Raw genomic sequence first — 13,605 nt, 5'->3', positions numbered from 1 at the left:
AGTGTCCCCAGCAGCCTGTGAACCCATCACAGTCAGCCCAGTTAGTCCCAGAAGTAACGGTTATCACTTTGAGTTCAGTGGAAAGCGCTCTTTCTCCTTTCCAGGTGGGGAAATCGAGGTGTAAAACATATTAAATTTAGCAGCTCAGGGAGGGCTCTCTCAAAACATCGGTCCAGAGCTTGTCTCTATCCCTGCATCTTGCCCATCTTAGGAGTGAGGCTCGTATATACCTGCTTCTAGGCCCCATTGCTCCCCACAGCAGTATCAAGGATGGGAAGATACCAGTCCATTAGGACTGCTGCCTCTGGATGCAATCCCAGGGACCGCTTCCTGTTAGTCCCCAGTCTCCATTGATCACACTGGAACAGCATTGAGGGATGGAGCCTGGAGGAAACTGTCTCCAGGTGCAGGCAGAGGTCAGGTTTGGGTGGCTCGGTCTCATTCTGGAACTCATGTTTTCCTGCAGATCCCATCTATCCCTATAACAACCCCGCTGGCTGCTACGCCAATGGCCAGATCCGCGCCCACGGGGACCGGTGGCGGGAAGATGACTGCACCTTCTGCCAGTGCATCAATGGAGAACCTCACTGCGTGGCCACGGCCTGTGGGCAGAGCTGCATGCACCCCGTGAAAGTGCCTGGGGAGTGTTGTCCCGTGTGCGAAGGTAAACCTTGCAATTCTAATGAGTGCCTGGCACAGCGCATCCCATCGAGGGAGCTTCTGCCAGTACGAACTTGTTTTCCTTTTTATTTCCTCGGGCGTAATGTCTGCTTCGTGCTGTTGCCAGTTGCAGACAAATTTATTATACAGCCCAAATTCGTCATTAGGGGGAAGTGTTGCAAATTTAAAATGAGCATAGCATGGGCTTTGCTCTTGCATTGCACGTGTGCTTGTCTGAACATATTACACGGTACAAGGATGCATACATTTTGAATGAGTGCTCCGCGAGCCTACTTACCACCCAAAGGTCAAGGCGAGGCAATAAAATCAGAAGTCAGAGCCATAGCTCAGGCACAGCATGTTCAGCTTGTGATACTTCATAGCCCAAGAATGCTGACGGCCAGAAGAAAAGCCCAGAACTCTCAAAGGCAATTCACACTGGTCAGTGCCTCATTCTGCGTATCCTGCTCCCTCGACGGCCAAGGCTGAGATGACCGTGGCTTCCGGTTCCTCTAATTCTTTGCCTTATGACTTGGTTCCCCACATTGACTGTGTCTTTTCCTGCTCTGGAGAGAGCAGCTGAGGCCCCTGAGCTCCCTTCTCTGAGGCAGCTGCTGTCCAGTTCATTTCCTGTGCCCTGAGAAGATACTTTGCATACATCTTAACTCGCTCATGTCAGTCTTCATAGACGTGAGGTGACCGAATGTTTTTTACGCTGACAGAGCCAATAGGGGACCCATACTTAAGAAGCATGCTACTTAGTAAAATGGACAACAAACACAGCCCAAAATCTATGTTAAAGATGGGTCCCAGTAGAGTTTGTAAAGCATGTAATAAGAAACGGGCAGGCTTTCTTCCAGAAGATGATCTAATTAAGGTCTTTTTTAGTATGAAGATTTCTTTCTTTTTTATGGACCAGTTGTGTGTGCTAATTGCTATCTACTGCAAGAAGAAGCTTCTCTGACGAGGGCCGAGTGATGCACTGGTCTATGGGTACAGCATTATGTCACTAGAAGTTATTTGATTGCCATGTTCATTTAGCAGAATCATAGTAATTGGTTTTCCCCTAGGCCTATGACATGCAGGATCAAGAAATCCTTTGCTACCCTCTGAATTGTAGTACATCAAGACTTCAGTTTGGTGAATGGTCTGTGGTATTAGCTAGCCTCACAAGGATTAGACTTAAGACCTTGGAAACCATGTAAAAGAAATGGAAGCTGGAGGAGGACTCATACTGTTGACATCACCGGTCCCCTCATCGTTACTCTACATAGAATACAGCTACCACCCCCCGAGACGTCATAGCTTCCACATGACATATTTTGTGGCACTCCCTGCCCCTCACAGACTCCTTTCCATCCCTAATGTCAGCCTTGTGGAGCTGCAAGAGGGACGCACAGATGGCTGCGCTTCCTCAGTGGGCTTGGCAAGACTGCCTTGCTGATGGGGTAAAAGTGGCAGTGTCTGACCTTAAGAATTATGGACAGCCCGTTGTTGACCTGGAGAATTTAAGTCCCAATGTGCGAGTGATAAAGTAAACAAGAAAAAAAGTCATAAATGCATAGCTCACTAAAACCAGCCTTTTAACCTCAAGTATTGCTGCCTAAGTTCAAAATGAAACTTTTAGAGATTGTTACTGAACTGGGGTGGAGGGGATACTTTCCAACTAAGGTGAGCAAACAAAGCCACCAGAGTATTGTGTGCCGTTGAGGTAGGTGGCTGGGTAGCCACGGTTAGGTGGGTCACTTCGTGTTTGGGTTCTGTGTCATCTGCCCAGAAGTTGTGACCTAATTCTTGACAGCTTTAAGAAAAGAGTTACAGCGTGAGTGAGCCATTAATACCAATGCTTAATGGAGAACCTCCTGCAGCCCAGCAAAGACAAAGGTAACAAAGGAACAGTTCACAGAGCACACTTAGGCCTAGTTTTCAGTTAACCAGGGCAGAGAGAAGCGTGTCTGTCTCGTGAGGTACGAGCTTGACATCTGCCCCCAACTCTGTGAGTCTTTTGTAATGTGCACTGTGCGCAAGGCCTTATTGTCCCATTTTAGAGATGAGGAAATGGAGGCTCAGAGAGATTTACATAAGTTGTCACTGAATGGCATAGCTGAGCTCTATTTTTATTTTGCTTTTACTGATGGCCTTGTGCCCAGTGTCTCCCCTTCCTTTATGAATCTTCATTACTGGCTTTTGACTTCTTGTCAGGGAGAGACTGGGGTAGCGTGGTAGGGTAGCATTCGGGTTGTGATCACCCACTGACCCTCTACCCCAGTTCACAGAACTTGGGAGAAGGTGCCTTTCCAGCCTCCCGGCATAGAGGCCCTCTCGGCCTTGACGACACTGAATTTTTCTGGTTCCCTTCACATCTAATGCTGGTCCCTTCGTCTCTGTCTGTCTTCCTCAAATCTTTCAGAAGAGTGCATTTCCTAGTCCTCAGAGAACTCATTTGGCTAGGATTTCTTCTTCCGTTTTTCACCCGAGCCGAATAGCGACTTTGGTCTAAGACAGTATTGTCCTCCAGTGACTGTCACTGTCGGGTGTAATAAAGGCAGTGTGACTTTTTATTTCCACACACAATCAGAGACTAATACGGGAAAGTTACTGATAAATAATAAGCATTACTAAATATTTCTAAAACATCAAACTACGATGGTCTTATTGAATAGAGTCCAAGAAAAATCTATGCAACCATTTGAAAACATTTTTCTCAGTAGCCGGTCCGTAGTATTGTTAAGTATAATTTCGAGTGATTTCAGAATAGCAACAGAATGGTATGAAAAAAGAAAAATAAATCCCAAGCTGTTGCTGAGTAATAAATGAGCCATCAGCCAAGATCATTTACGGACAGACAGAACCCCGGGCACACACCCTTGCGTTTTAGCTTCGTCTCAGGTGCTCAGAATGTGAAATCAGAAGCACTCACCCCACACAGGCATTGCAGTTTGGGATGTTTTCAAAATAACTCACAAATCACCAAATATATCGTGTTAGGACCTCCAGAGAGAGAGAACCTTGGGGCTGTCGTTGTGATTAAAGATTCCTACCTTCCAAGGGACAGCATGATATGACTGGCCACTCCCAGAGGACCGGAACGTGAACTGGGAACCCTTGAAGACAAGGCTGTCACTTGACAGACAACTTGATTCAGAAGTACTTAGGTGCTTTTTAAGTTGTCCCTTAAGTACTCTCATAATGAAGTCTTACCGAGTTATTGTCAACACCCGGTTCAGGTGTCCAGATAAGCCTAAGCCATTTCAGGCTGTAGGCTGGAACAGACTGTATCCTCCTGTTCTGCTTTGCTGGCTTTTCTCTACATCGCCTCCAATTCACCAGTCTTGTTTGCTTTGCTTTGGTTTGGTTGTTTGGTTCTTTGAGACAGGGTTTCTCTATGTAGCCCTAGCTGTCCTGAAACTCACTCTGTAGACCAGGCTGGCTTCAAACTCAGAGATCCACCTGCCTCTGCCTCCGAAGTGCTGGGATTAAAGGTGTGTGCCACCATGTCCAGATAGTCTCAGTAGTTTGAATTTCTTTCAAAGAGAGCTAAGGGAGACATGCATGGAATAAATATGAGGTTTACAATTCAAGTATGTATGTGAAAGACTTGCCCGTGTGTGTGTGTGTGTGTGTGTGTGTGTGTGTGTGTGTGTGTGTGTGATTTAAAGTGGAAAGGACAACGGAATAAGTGTCATTTTACTTGCAGTCTCTAACAACTAACATCACTTGCTCACTTATGGAAGTGAGGACCGGGTACAGTGAGGGCATCAGCTCATCTGATCCTGCAAGATCCTTAGTGCAGATGCTGGATTGTCACAGAGCTCACAGCCAGAGGTTCTATCACGTGCTTTGGGCAGTATAGCAGGCGCATAGCAGCGCTGTGTCCTGAAAGCCCAGACTCTGGACTTTGCACCCACATTTCCTCAGATCGTATATCACATTCTGGCGGGCAAGGAACTCCCTGTTTTCTTTTGAATTATTGATGGTGACGACATGTAAGTAGTTCCTAAAAACTTTTCAAATTAATAAGCAGTGAGCAGAGGCAGGAAGGAAGGTTAGTAAGAATGTAGTAGCAAGCCCAGTACTTCCCTTGACTCTGAGTCTCCTTTTCTTAGAAATGGCCTGACCTTAGCCAGAGTCTCAGTCACTCTCTGGACCCATGACCAGCTGAAGAAAGAACAACTTTGGGATGCTTGTGTTGAGGTCAGAGTGCAGAGTGTCACCTATGTTTGACACCAATGAACCTGTATCTCCAGGTTGTGTGGACCCACCAGCTCCCCTTTGCTTACTGGGAGTTGCAACAAGCACCCTGCTCCTGGCTCCATCACAGAGGTAGCCCCTTAGGCCTCCCATAACTGGTGTGTAATCTGAGGTTGGTTCTTTCCTAGTTCAGCTCCTAAAGACTGGAATTTCAAAACTTAATTGAGGTTTCCCTGGGCCCAGGCCAATGCCAACTGCCCTGTTTAATACATACTGCTTTCAAGGGCACACTGTGTGCCTGTATAGATGCCCTACTGTGTGATTACTCACTTATTTACACAAAAAGAATGGTACTTTATGCCACAATCAGGTGTTTTTAATATTCTCCACAGCATTATCATGTACGCAGGTATGTAAATTGCCTGGACTGGTTGTTAACGCCATGCAGAACCTAAGGACAGAAAGAAACTTCATTTTTGCTGCAAAAACTTTTGCAGCTGAAGGTAGAATAAGGCCGAGAAGGAAACCGGCTGCGAAAGATGTATGATATGCTTACTAAATAAGAAAGTGATAAGTGGCCTATCGGGTGTCAGGTGTGGGACCCACTTAGTGGTGACACCCAGTACAGGAGATAAGAACTGCAGGGCGACTCGAAGCTTTACTCCCAGCCCTTATCTGAGGTCTCATTTTGAGTGGTGGTTGACCCACCCGGGTGACCACTGTGACCCAAATGTCCCCCTGGCTCATGCAGAACTTCCTATAGAGAAGAGCTGATGGTTTGACGACCTTGAAGATTCTGGAGCCCACTCCTGAGTACATCACTTCCCAGGAACTAAAAGCTTAGGTCACACTGTAAAAGGTGGCCTGCAGAGCCATGTCCAGTTGCCAGTGAGTGAGCTTGGTGCTTGGATTGGGTGAATTCACTCTCCTCTCCAGTATTTATGGTTCTCTGAAACCAAAGCAATCTCCAATTTTGTCGTAGACCAGGAAGTCAAAGTTATTTGCAGGTTTCCCAAGCCGAGCACATGAGGGTCTATCTCATTCTTCTGTTTCAGCATTGTTATATGTTCTGACTTTTCCTGTAGTAAGTTAAAGCAGTGCTGTTTGTGAAGGTGCTAGGGGCATTCTGCGGGGCATCAGGCAGGTATAATTCTGTTAACCTGGACTTAAATAAACTCTTATAGCAGGGGAATAAGAAATTCACTGTGTGGGTTCCCCCCCCACACACACACACACTAATTCTTTAGATTTAAGATGGAATGTGATTGAACCAGAAATTCAGCTGCTTTCTTCCCACCACCTGGCTTTCTTGGATGTCTGGCTTACTTAGGGGCTCCTGGTTCTGACTGGAACACCGAGAGGATCAGACATTAGGCATGTCTTTACCTGCATGGGGTTAGCCAGCCACTTCACCTCAACATCAGAAATCTCACGCGGTGCTCTCCTGACTCGCTTGGAGGTCTGTGAGCTATCAGATGCACTGTCTTCTTAACATCAGTCTTCACTGTTTTTAGGAGTAGTATAATTCGTTCTTATGAATGTTGATGATATGGTTTGAGTTGAACTGCCCTTCGAGTGAGATTTCAACCGACCTGCCAGAAAATTCTGTACCAGGCACATATCTGGGTGGGGATTCCTTGAAACAAGACAGAAATGTTTCCAGCCCCACCTTGCCCACAGTGTTCCTTACTGCCCCGTATCTCGCATGATTAAGCTACTGCTCCAGTAGTGGGGAGTCAGGGAGAGTTTGGCTGACCGCACCCTCCCAGAAGGGCAGTGGAGTCCGAGATGCCACAGAGTCACAGGGATCAGAACTCAGTTATGGGGGGTACTGCATTGGTGCCATCCATGCCAAGAATAATAAAATACTCGTAATAGCCTCAGGACTGTTAGGCATGCTGCTTCATCTTTTAACTCTGAATGTCCTGGAAATATATTCCATAAATGGAAATTAAAATATAGCACAGTCTATTTTCTGCTTGTCCAAATAAGGTCATATGTTGGCTGCCACATGACCGTGTATTACCCTAGGTCTTGGACCTAAGTGCTAGAACATATCAGGCATAATTTTTTTTGGGGGGGGGACACTTTGGTTTTTCTCTGATAGTTTAAAATACCTTGAGATATTTCAAATAGTATTCAAATACAGATGAAATGGATATAAAAGCACCCCCCTTGTGACTAAGTATGACTGTAACGGTTTTCACAGTTACACACAGAAGCATTATGCACATCCATCCCATGAACGGCTCTGTCTAGTTGTTCGATTTCCCATATGTCATAAGCTAAGCAGGTGGGAACCAGCACGTGCAGAAGTCACTTAGCTGGGAAGAAATGCTTATCTGTCCTTGCTCAGAGCCAAGGCAGCCTCTGCTGCTGCCTTTCTACCTGTGTGCCTTTTCCTTTGCACCTGATGTGAGGGACACCACCCGGGTCATCAAAACTTACAACTACACATGACGGTGGTCTGTAAACTCCTAAATTGCCCAGTGCCTAAATCATTTAAAATGCTTGGGAGTTGATGCTCAGGCTCTGCCTCTGAGCTCCCAGCTCTAGCCGCTGTGGCCACTGACTGTGTCCTAGCTGAAGCAGCACAGAGCAATGGGCTCTGTCCCTGCAGTCCACCTCCCATACCATAAAGGGTATTATTGCTAAGGAGCCTCGTGGTTTTCTCAGGAAGATAATAATTGCATCTAATAGATCAGACCTGGCCTGCTAATTTTCATGTAATCAACAGAAGCAGGAAAACATAGTCTGGAATGCGAACTATGTGAATGAAAAATATTTAGTCATTCTCGAAATGATAGGAATGTTTTTCCAGCGAGCTTAAATAAACACAATCCCTTTTGAGACTGCATTAGACTTTTTTTGGAGAAGAGACAACTCTTAGGCAATCAAACAGAAGTTAATGAAGGTTTTTAGGAGGCATGCCCTGCAGAAAGGGCTCGGAGACTGACAGCAAGATTCCATCGCTTTCACAGCGCAGCTCGGCAGTGAGAGAACTGGTTCCCTTTGAGCCTTTGTCAGCAAAGCAGGGCTTGATATTTTAACTAGCCACAGTTCCAGCGTCGGCGACATTGTGCTTTACTGACAATGGTGTCGTCGGACCTTCTCACTTTTAGAATCCTCACCTTCACCTGCCACGACTGTGTGATTCAGCTCGCAGGAAAGGACTGTCCCTGGCTTGTCTCTGTTGAATGCACCTAGTGGCACTTTTCCTGGGTCACGGTTAGTCATTGCCTTCAGTCCTGCAAGGCCTGGTTATCTAAGGAAACTACTTTTGAGCCTAGCAGCACTTCCATGGTCAAGTGTTCCTGCCTTCAAAATAATTTATGCAAACAACGTGTACGCTTATTCCAGGCATATTTTTTGACGCCTCTCTTTTGAGACTTACTTGCACGCTTGCACATAAGCTTTGTATGCTCCTGCCTCTGAAGGTTTACTGGACTTTCTGAAAGACTTGTATCATTCGTGTCGGAGTAAGGGGAGACACACAGATGGCCTAGCTTGGTAAAAACTGTTCAGAAAAAGTGAAAAGTGACAGTAAAATAAAAGGACTTAATCTCTGTGACACAGCCGTTTGCTCGGGAACTAACTGAAGACAAGTTCCAAATAGAACTGTTAGCCCAAGCAGCATTTCAGCACAAGCATCTAGCCATGGGAAGTGGCTACCTTTTACCAGTAGTGCTTATTTGTAAGTACAACTCCTGACTCTTCATTTAAAAGCATACCAGTTCACCTACTGTGAGGGCATGGGCTAAAATGGGTGCAGATGTTTCCTTCGACATGATTTCAAGTAAATTTGACCAAGATAATTTGCCTATAGAAAGAACCTTTGAAATCATTTCTTTGAAACAGTGATCAATATAACTTAGTTTTTAATAATTTAAGCCTCTGCTTCCATTTATGACTATCCTGTTTTAAGCTGTTTCCAGAAACATTCTTCAGTGTACTTTCCAAGAACATAATTATTTCACATCATCTTGGGGGCTCTGGTTGAGAAACAGGATCCAATCCCCAGGAGACATCTCCATGGCTTTAGTAGAATGTAGTGTGTGTTTTATCTGGGTTATAAATAAAATGTCTATCCAATGTCTGTTGTGGCACAGTTGTACAACAATAGGGGCAGGCGGAAGGGAAAGGACTGTCTCCTAAAGAAGGTATTTTTCTGTCTGTGGATGTGGTTCAGGGGCTGCCAAGATGGTGAGAACAGCATCAACCTACACCAACCACTCAGACGTTCCCAGCTTGTACTCCAAGTCTAGGGGCTGGACTTCTAGGTTGATTCAAGTTGTGTGAGGTTTTGTTATTGTTGTTTGTTTGTTTTAGTTTGAGTTGATCTTACACACTTTGGCCAAACAGTGATTTGCTCTTTGATTTTACTCTTGCATCTGAGAGATTGCCCAGATTCAGCAGGGTAATTTGAAATAGACCCTCACTGGGCATCCGAACCCTTGGACGCTATAGTTTATGCTAAGTACCTGTCAGAAATAAGATTTGTCAAAAGGACTCCTGATCCTGTTGTGTACCACCAGTATTAAATAATCTAAGAAAATCCTTGGTCTGTGTGGACTCCTGATAGTCTTATAGTACTTGGGGTCTGTTTTCCCCATTGTCTGTTAGAGCGCATTCGAGAGTTACTCATGAAGCACCTCCTCACCTAACACCAGCGCTCACAAAGTGTGTTCTGTGAGCTGACCTCATTTGTGGCTGCGCCTCCTTCTTCTCTATTTAAGATGCACATAGATTCTTTCTAAGGACTTAACCTCCTGTACGTCGTGTATATGATGTTTTGAGTACATGTATGTGTGTCCGCTCTGTGCATACCTTTGAATTCCCTAGGACTGCTGCTACAGTCAGATGTGAGCCAAAATGTGGGTGCTGGGAATTGAACCTAGGTCTTCTGCAAGAGCAATACATGCCCTTCACTGCCGAGCCTTCTCTCCAGCTCACCTGTACCTGGATTCTTAAAAACATATATTCACCTCTGCTATACTTGGAATCTATGTTGACTCAATTGTAGCGTCCTGTGAGTTTTGTTTGTGAGTGTTTGTGTTTCGGTGTCCCCTGTGAACCTGATCCTGGACCGTGCAGCAGGGTGCAGGACAGGTAGTGGAAAGGCTGGAGATCTTTTGTCTTTGTTGGATACCTGTTGTTTTGCATAACAACTCACTTTTTCAACAGTTTAGAGACTCTGTTAGTGAAGCTGTCGGTTTAAGTTGGCCTTGGGCTTTTCATGTTCAGTGGGATCAACCGACTCAAATCTCCTCAAAACCAAGAAATCATCGTCATATCCAAAATCCAGGTCTTTCAAAGATTCCATGGAGCTGGATAAATTCCAGCTTCCTTTAATCAGGGTAGGGGCTCCACAGCCACGGAACCAGGAGTGAAACCATTATTCTTTTGGTGAAATGCTCTGATACTTAGTCATAAAGCCACCAGTTGGACGTCCTCTCACACTGACATAAGTTTGAGATCACTGGCCTACTGAAACCGAGATCCAAAAGACAGTTTTTTTAAAGCCGGGTTTCCCACGTCTTCTTTTCACTTGAGAATTACTGAACTATTCACAAAGATCCTGAAATGGCTTAGATGGCACTAAGATGAGTTTGGCCTTGTCCCTACGGATCTGTTAAGGTCCACATCATGAGAGGAAGACCAGGGCCAGCCAGGCGTATCACATTGTTTCAGCTCACACGATGAGCTGCTGACTAATAGATTTCTCTTCTCTTGGAGACACCATGGATGTAGTCAGACTGGGGAACAATGACCTCAGTCTGCCACTCAGCAAAGGTGAAAGGCGCCAGTGGCTGGTCACTAACATGGTCCAAAGCTTACCAGACCATATCAAAAGACATCACAGAGCCAGCCACATCCCGGATGCTTTTCTTGTTATTGGTAGAGATACAAAGTGATGCTTAGGTTACAATGGGCAGGGTTGAGATTGTGAAAACAGCTGTCATGCACTTACCAGCTGCCCTTCTGAGGTCTGTCTCATTAATTAATTTATCTGTGACCAGGCCAAGCAGCGTTGCCCCTGCTGCAGTCATTAAAGCATTACAGCGACACGTGTTGTTGGTGTGACACATGGCTTGACTCCTGTGTGCTGTCCCACTCCGTAGCCTTGCAGAAACACCGTGAGATGGGGAGAATGACTGCTCCCATCATACGGAAGCCCAAGAGGTCCGTGTCACATAATGAGAGCTAATCACGGCTGGCACAAGGACTCAAACTATGGGCTCCTGCCCCCAAATCCACGAGTTTGGCACTGTTTCCCTCTAGACTCACACTGTCAAAGAGAGTGTGGGAATGTGAGGGAACGAGACGGTGAATGGCAAAGCCCCTGACAGCCATGCTAAGAATCAAAAGCTGTCCTTGTCCCTGGCTGCATTGTCCCTATTGAGGCCCAGCAAGTGTTGCTCTGACCTGTGGCTTGGCTTTTGGTCCCCACTTCTTCTCCGGAGCCTCTGCCTAGAATTCTGACCTGGCTGACTAAACTGTCGGGAATACTGACTGTTTGTTGCTTCTGCTTGTTTGGTGGTTGCTTCCTTCTTCTGTTCTCCTCCCTGTGAATAACTCTCGGCCTGGAAGCCTGCCTGCTTCCCCTAGCTCTCTCCGTCTCCTCATCCAAACTTCAGAACACTTGCCATCTGGTCCTAACTCTTCTTTTTCTCCCTCTGAATCCCAGTTGTCTATTGTCGATCAGATCACAAGTGTGCTGAGCGGTCGGCAAAGACGCCCGTACTTCCTCCGGTGCAGCGTGAGTTCCTGTCAGGAATATTCTCATACCAGTTTACTGCTGGGCAACGCCAATCAAAGGAGCAGCCCCAGAACAACTGGGTTGGAACTGGGTTCCAACCTCGTGTTAAGAATGTGGGCATGGGCCCGTTAGCAGGGCTCGGTACACTCTGTACATTGTGCAGCCGAAGGTAGAGATGAACTTGTCAGAAGCCCAGGCGCCCTTCCTGAGTAGCACATGATGTGAGCAGTTTCACTTTCCATGAGTTTTCAATATAAAAAGTGTGCTGAATTCACAGCAGCCCTCAGACCGTCCTCCCTGCCTCAGTGGTTCTCACTTACTAAGTACCGATCATGTTCAAGAGATGAACATCCTGAGAGACTCAACTGCCCATTGCTTCAAAAAGGCCAAAAGAGACTGAGATGACCAGGGACAGTATCAGATGCACGTCCTTCTTTGTCAGGGAGTAAGGCCTTAAAATGACCAGGGACAGTATCAGATGCACGTCCTTCTTTGTCAGGGAGGAAGGCCTTAAAATGACCAGGGACAGTATCAGATGCACGTCCTTCTTTGTCAGGGAGGAAGGCCTTACTTGAGGTCTGTAGGTGTTGTCTGTCCTCCCTGTCCTATCAGTAATTCCAGATGTAGTCCAGACGACATGTTGAGGCTGAAGTTACAAACTGTGAGTGAGGCATGGTTCCTAAGTGAGATCCCCCGCTTCTTCCCCAGCCCTCAGCCATTTCCCAGCAGATGGATTGAGATGATCAGAATCTGGCTGATTCACCCAGTTGCCTGTATGTAATGTCTCTGTTACAGTGTGCACACACTGCTGTATGCTGGGTAGCATCTTGTCAGTTAAAAGGTGCCCGGATACGTTTTCTTTGAAGATGAGCAGTGGGAAGGCTAGCAGACTAATGTAAAAGGTCCAGATTATTCTTGGAACCCAGAGATACGTTTTTGAGTTATTTCAGCCAAGTTAATGGAAATGGTCTCCCCACTCTGTATAGAAATTTCTTTTTAATTCTCTTTTGTGATCACTTAATAATAATCTTATAATCATACTACTGTCTTTCCCTATTAAATATGAGGTTGGTAAAGGAAGAAAAATATGTCCAATGGCCAAGATTCTTTTGAAAAAACATACAAAGTTAATGCGGGTCTAAAATAAATAGATCGTTGTTTCTCTATCTGACCACAAAATAATACAGATCTTGGGAACATTTTCACACTATTCATCTTAAAATAAAACAGAGAAAGTGCTCTCAGATAAGTGCCACAGAAACCACAAGGACGTAGGTGTTGTTATGAGAAATATATACAAAGGGGAAAGGGATCACTTGGTGTGGAGTGGCTGGAGGAATTTGAAAACTCCAAATGCCAATTTTTTTTCCATGACTTAATGAGACTTTCTTAAGTACACAGAAATATTCCATGGAAACCCCCACTTCCAGATTAGGGAATTTCTGTGCCCTGGCCTCCCCCCGCCCCTTTCATGTTCTCTGCATTAATAGACTTTCCTCTCTATCTTCATTTGGGGAAATTTTAACTTCACTCTGCGTCTCTTCCCAGCCTGGGGTTATGTTGACAACTTGGTGATTTATTTGAGCGGCACTGTGGCTAGAGAGGGGTCACATCTGTAAAGCAACTATGGCAACAGAAGGGCACATGAAGATGCAGTGAGTCAGACAAGCTGTCCTCCAGTTCTGTCTTGGCCAACTTAATCTCCAGCTTTATAGCCCCAGCTGGGCTACCTCTAACCCGGAGGGGGCAGTGCTGGAGGAAGCTGATAGATTTAGCCACTGGCCTGCCATATAAAGTGAGAGAAGCTTTGGAGTCTCCCCATTCATTGGCTGTCCGTGTGGCTTAAGCAGCCTCAGCCAAAAGAAAAACATAGCTTAAGGAAGAGCGTGCCTGAATTAAGTCTGGAAAGAGAGCATAATTGTTCATTTTCGTCTCTCATAATCAAATAAGCAGGCCTGGGAATTTACTGAGAAGAGTTATGTAAAACATGCCGA

The 13,605-nt window shown here is 45.7% G+C and overlaps 1 protein-coding gene across 2 annotated transcripts in view; it reads left to right on the top strand.

Annotated features, from left to right (window-relative positions):
• Positions 1–13,605, top strand: part of Crim1 (cysteine rich transmembrane BMP regulator 1) — a 175,701-nt gene that overhangs the window by 115,583 nt on the left and 46,513 nt on the right. For both annotated transcript variants that reach the window (XM_050163474.1, XM_050163473.1), the window contains one exon: positions 467–664. In XM_050163474.1, coding sequence (XP_050019431.1) covers positions 467–664 — 198 coding nt within the window. The remainder of the gene's footprint in view (positions 1–466; positions 665–13,605) is intronic.

Source organism: Alexandromys fortis, unplaced genomic scaffold, assembly GCF_014885135.2.
Source record: "Alexandromys fortis isolate MF-2015 unplaced genomic scaffold, M_Fortis_MF-2015_v1.1 scaffold_136, whole genome shotgun sequence".
Lineage (NCBI taxonomy): Eukaryota > Metazoa > Chordata > Mammalia > Rodentia > Cricetidae > Alexandromys > Alexandromys fortis.
The sequence above is the reverse complement of the archived record's forward strand: the minus strand, read 5'-3'. Positions and strand labels throughout refer to the sequence as shown.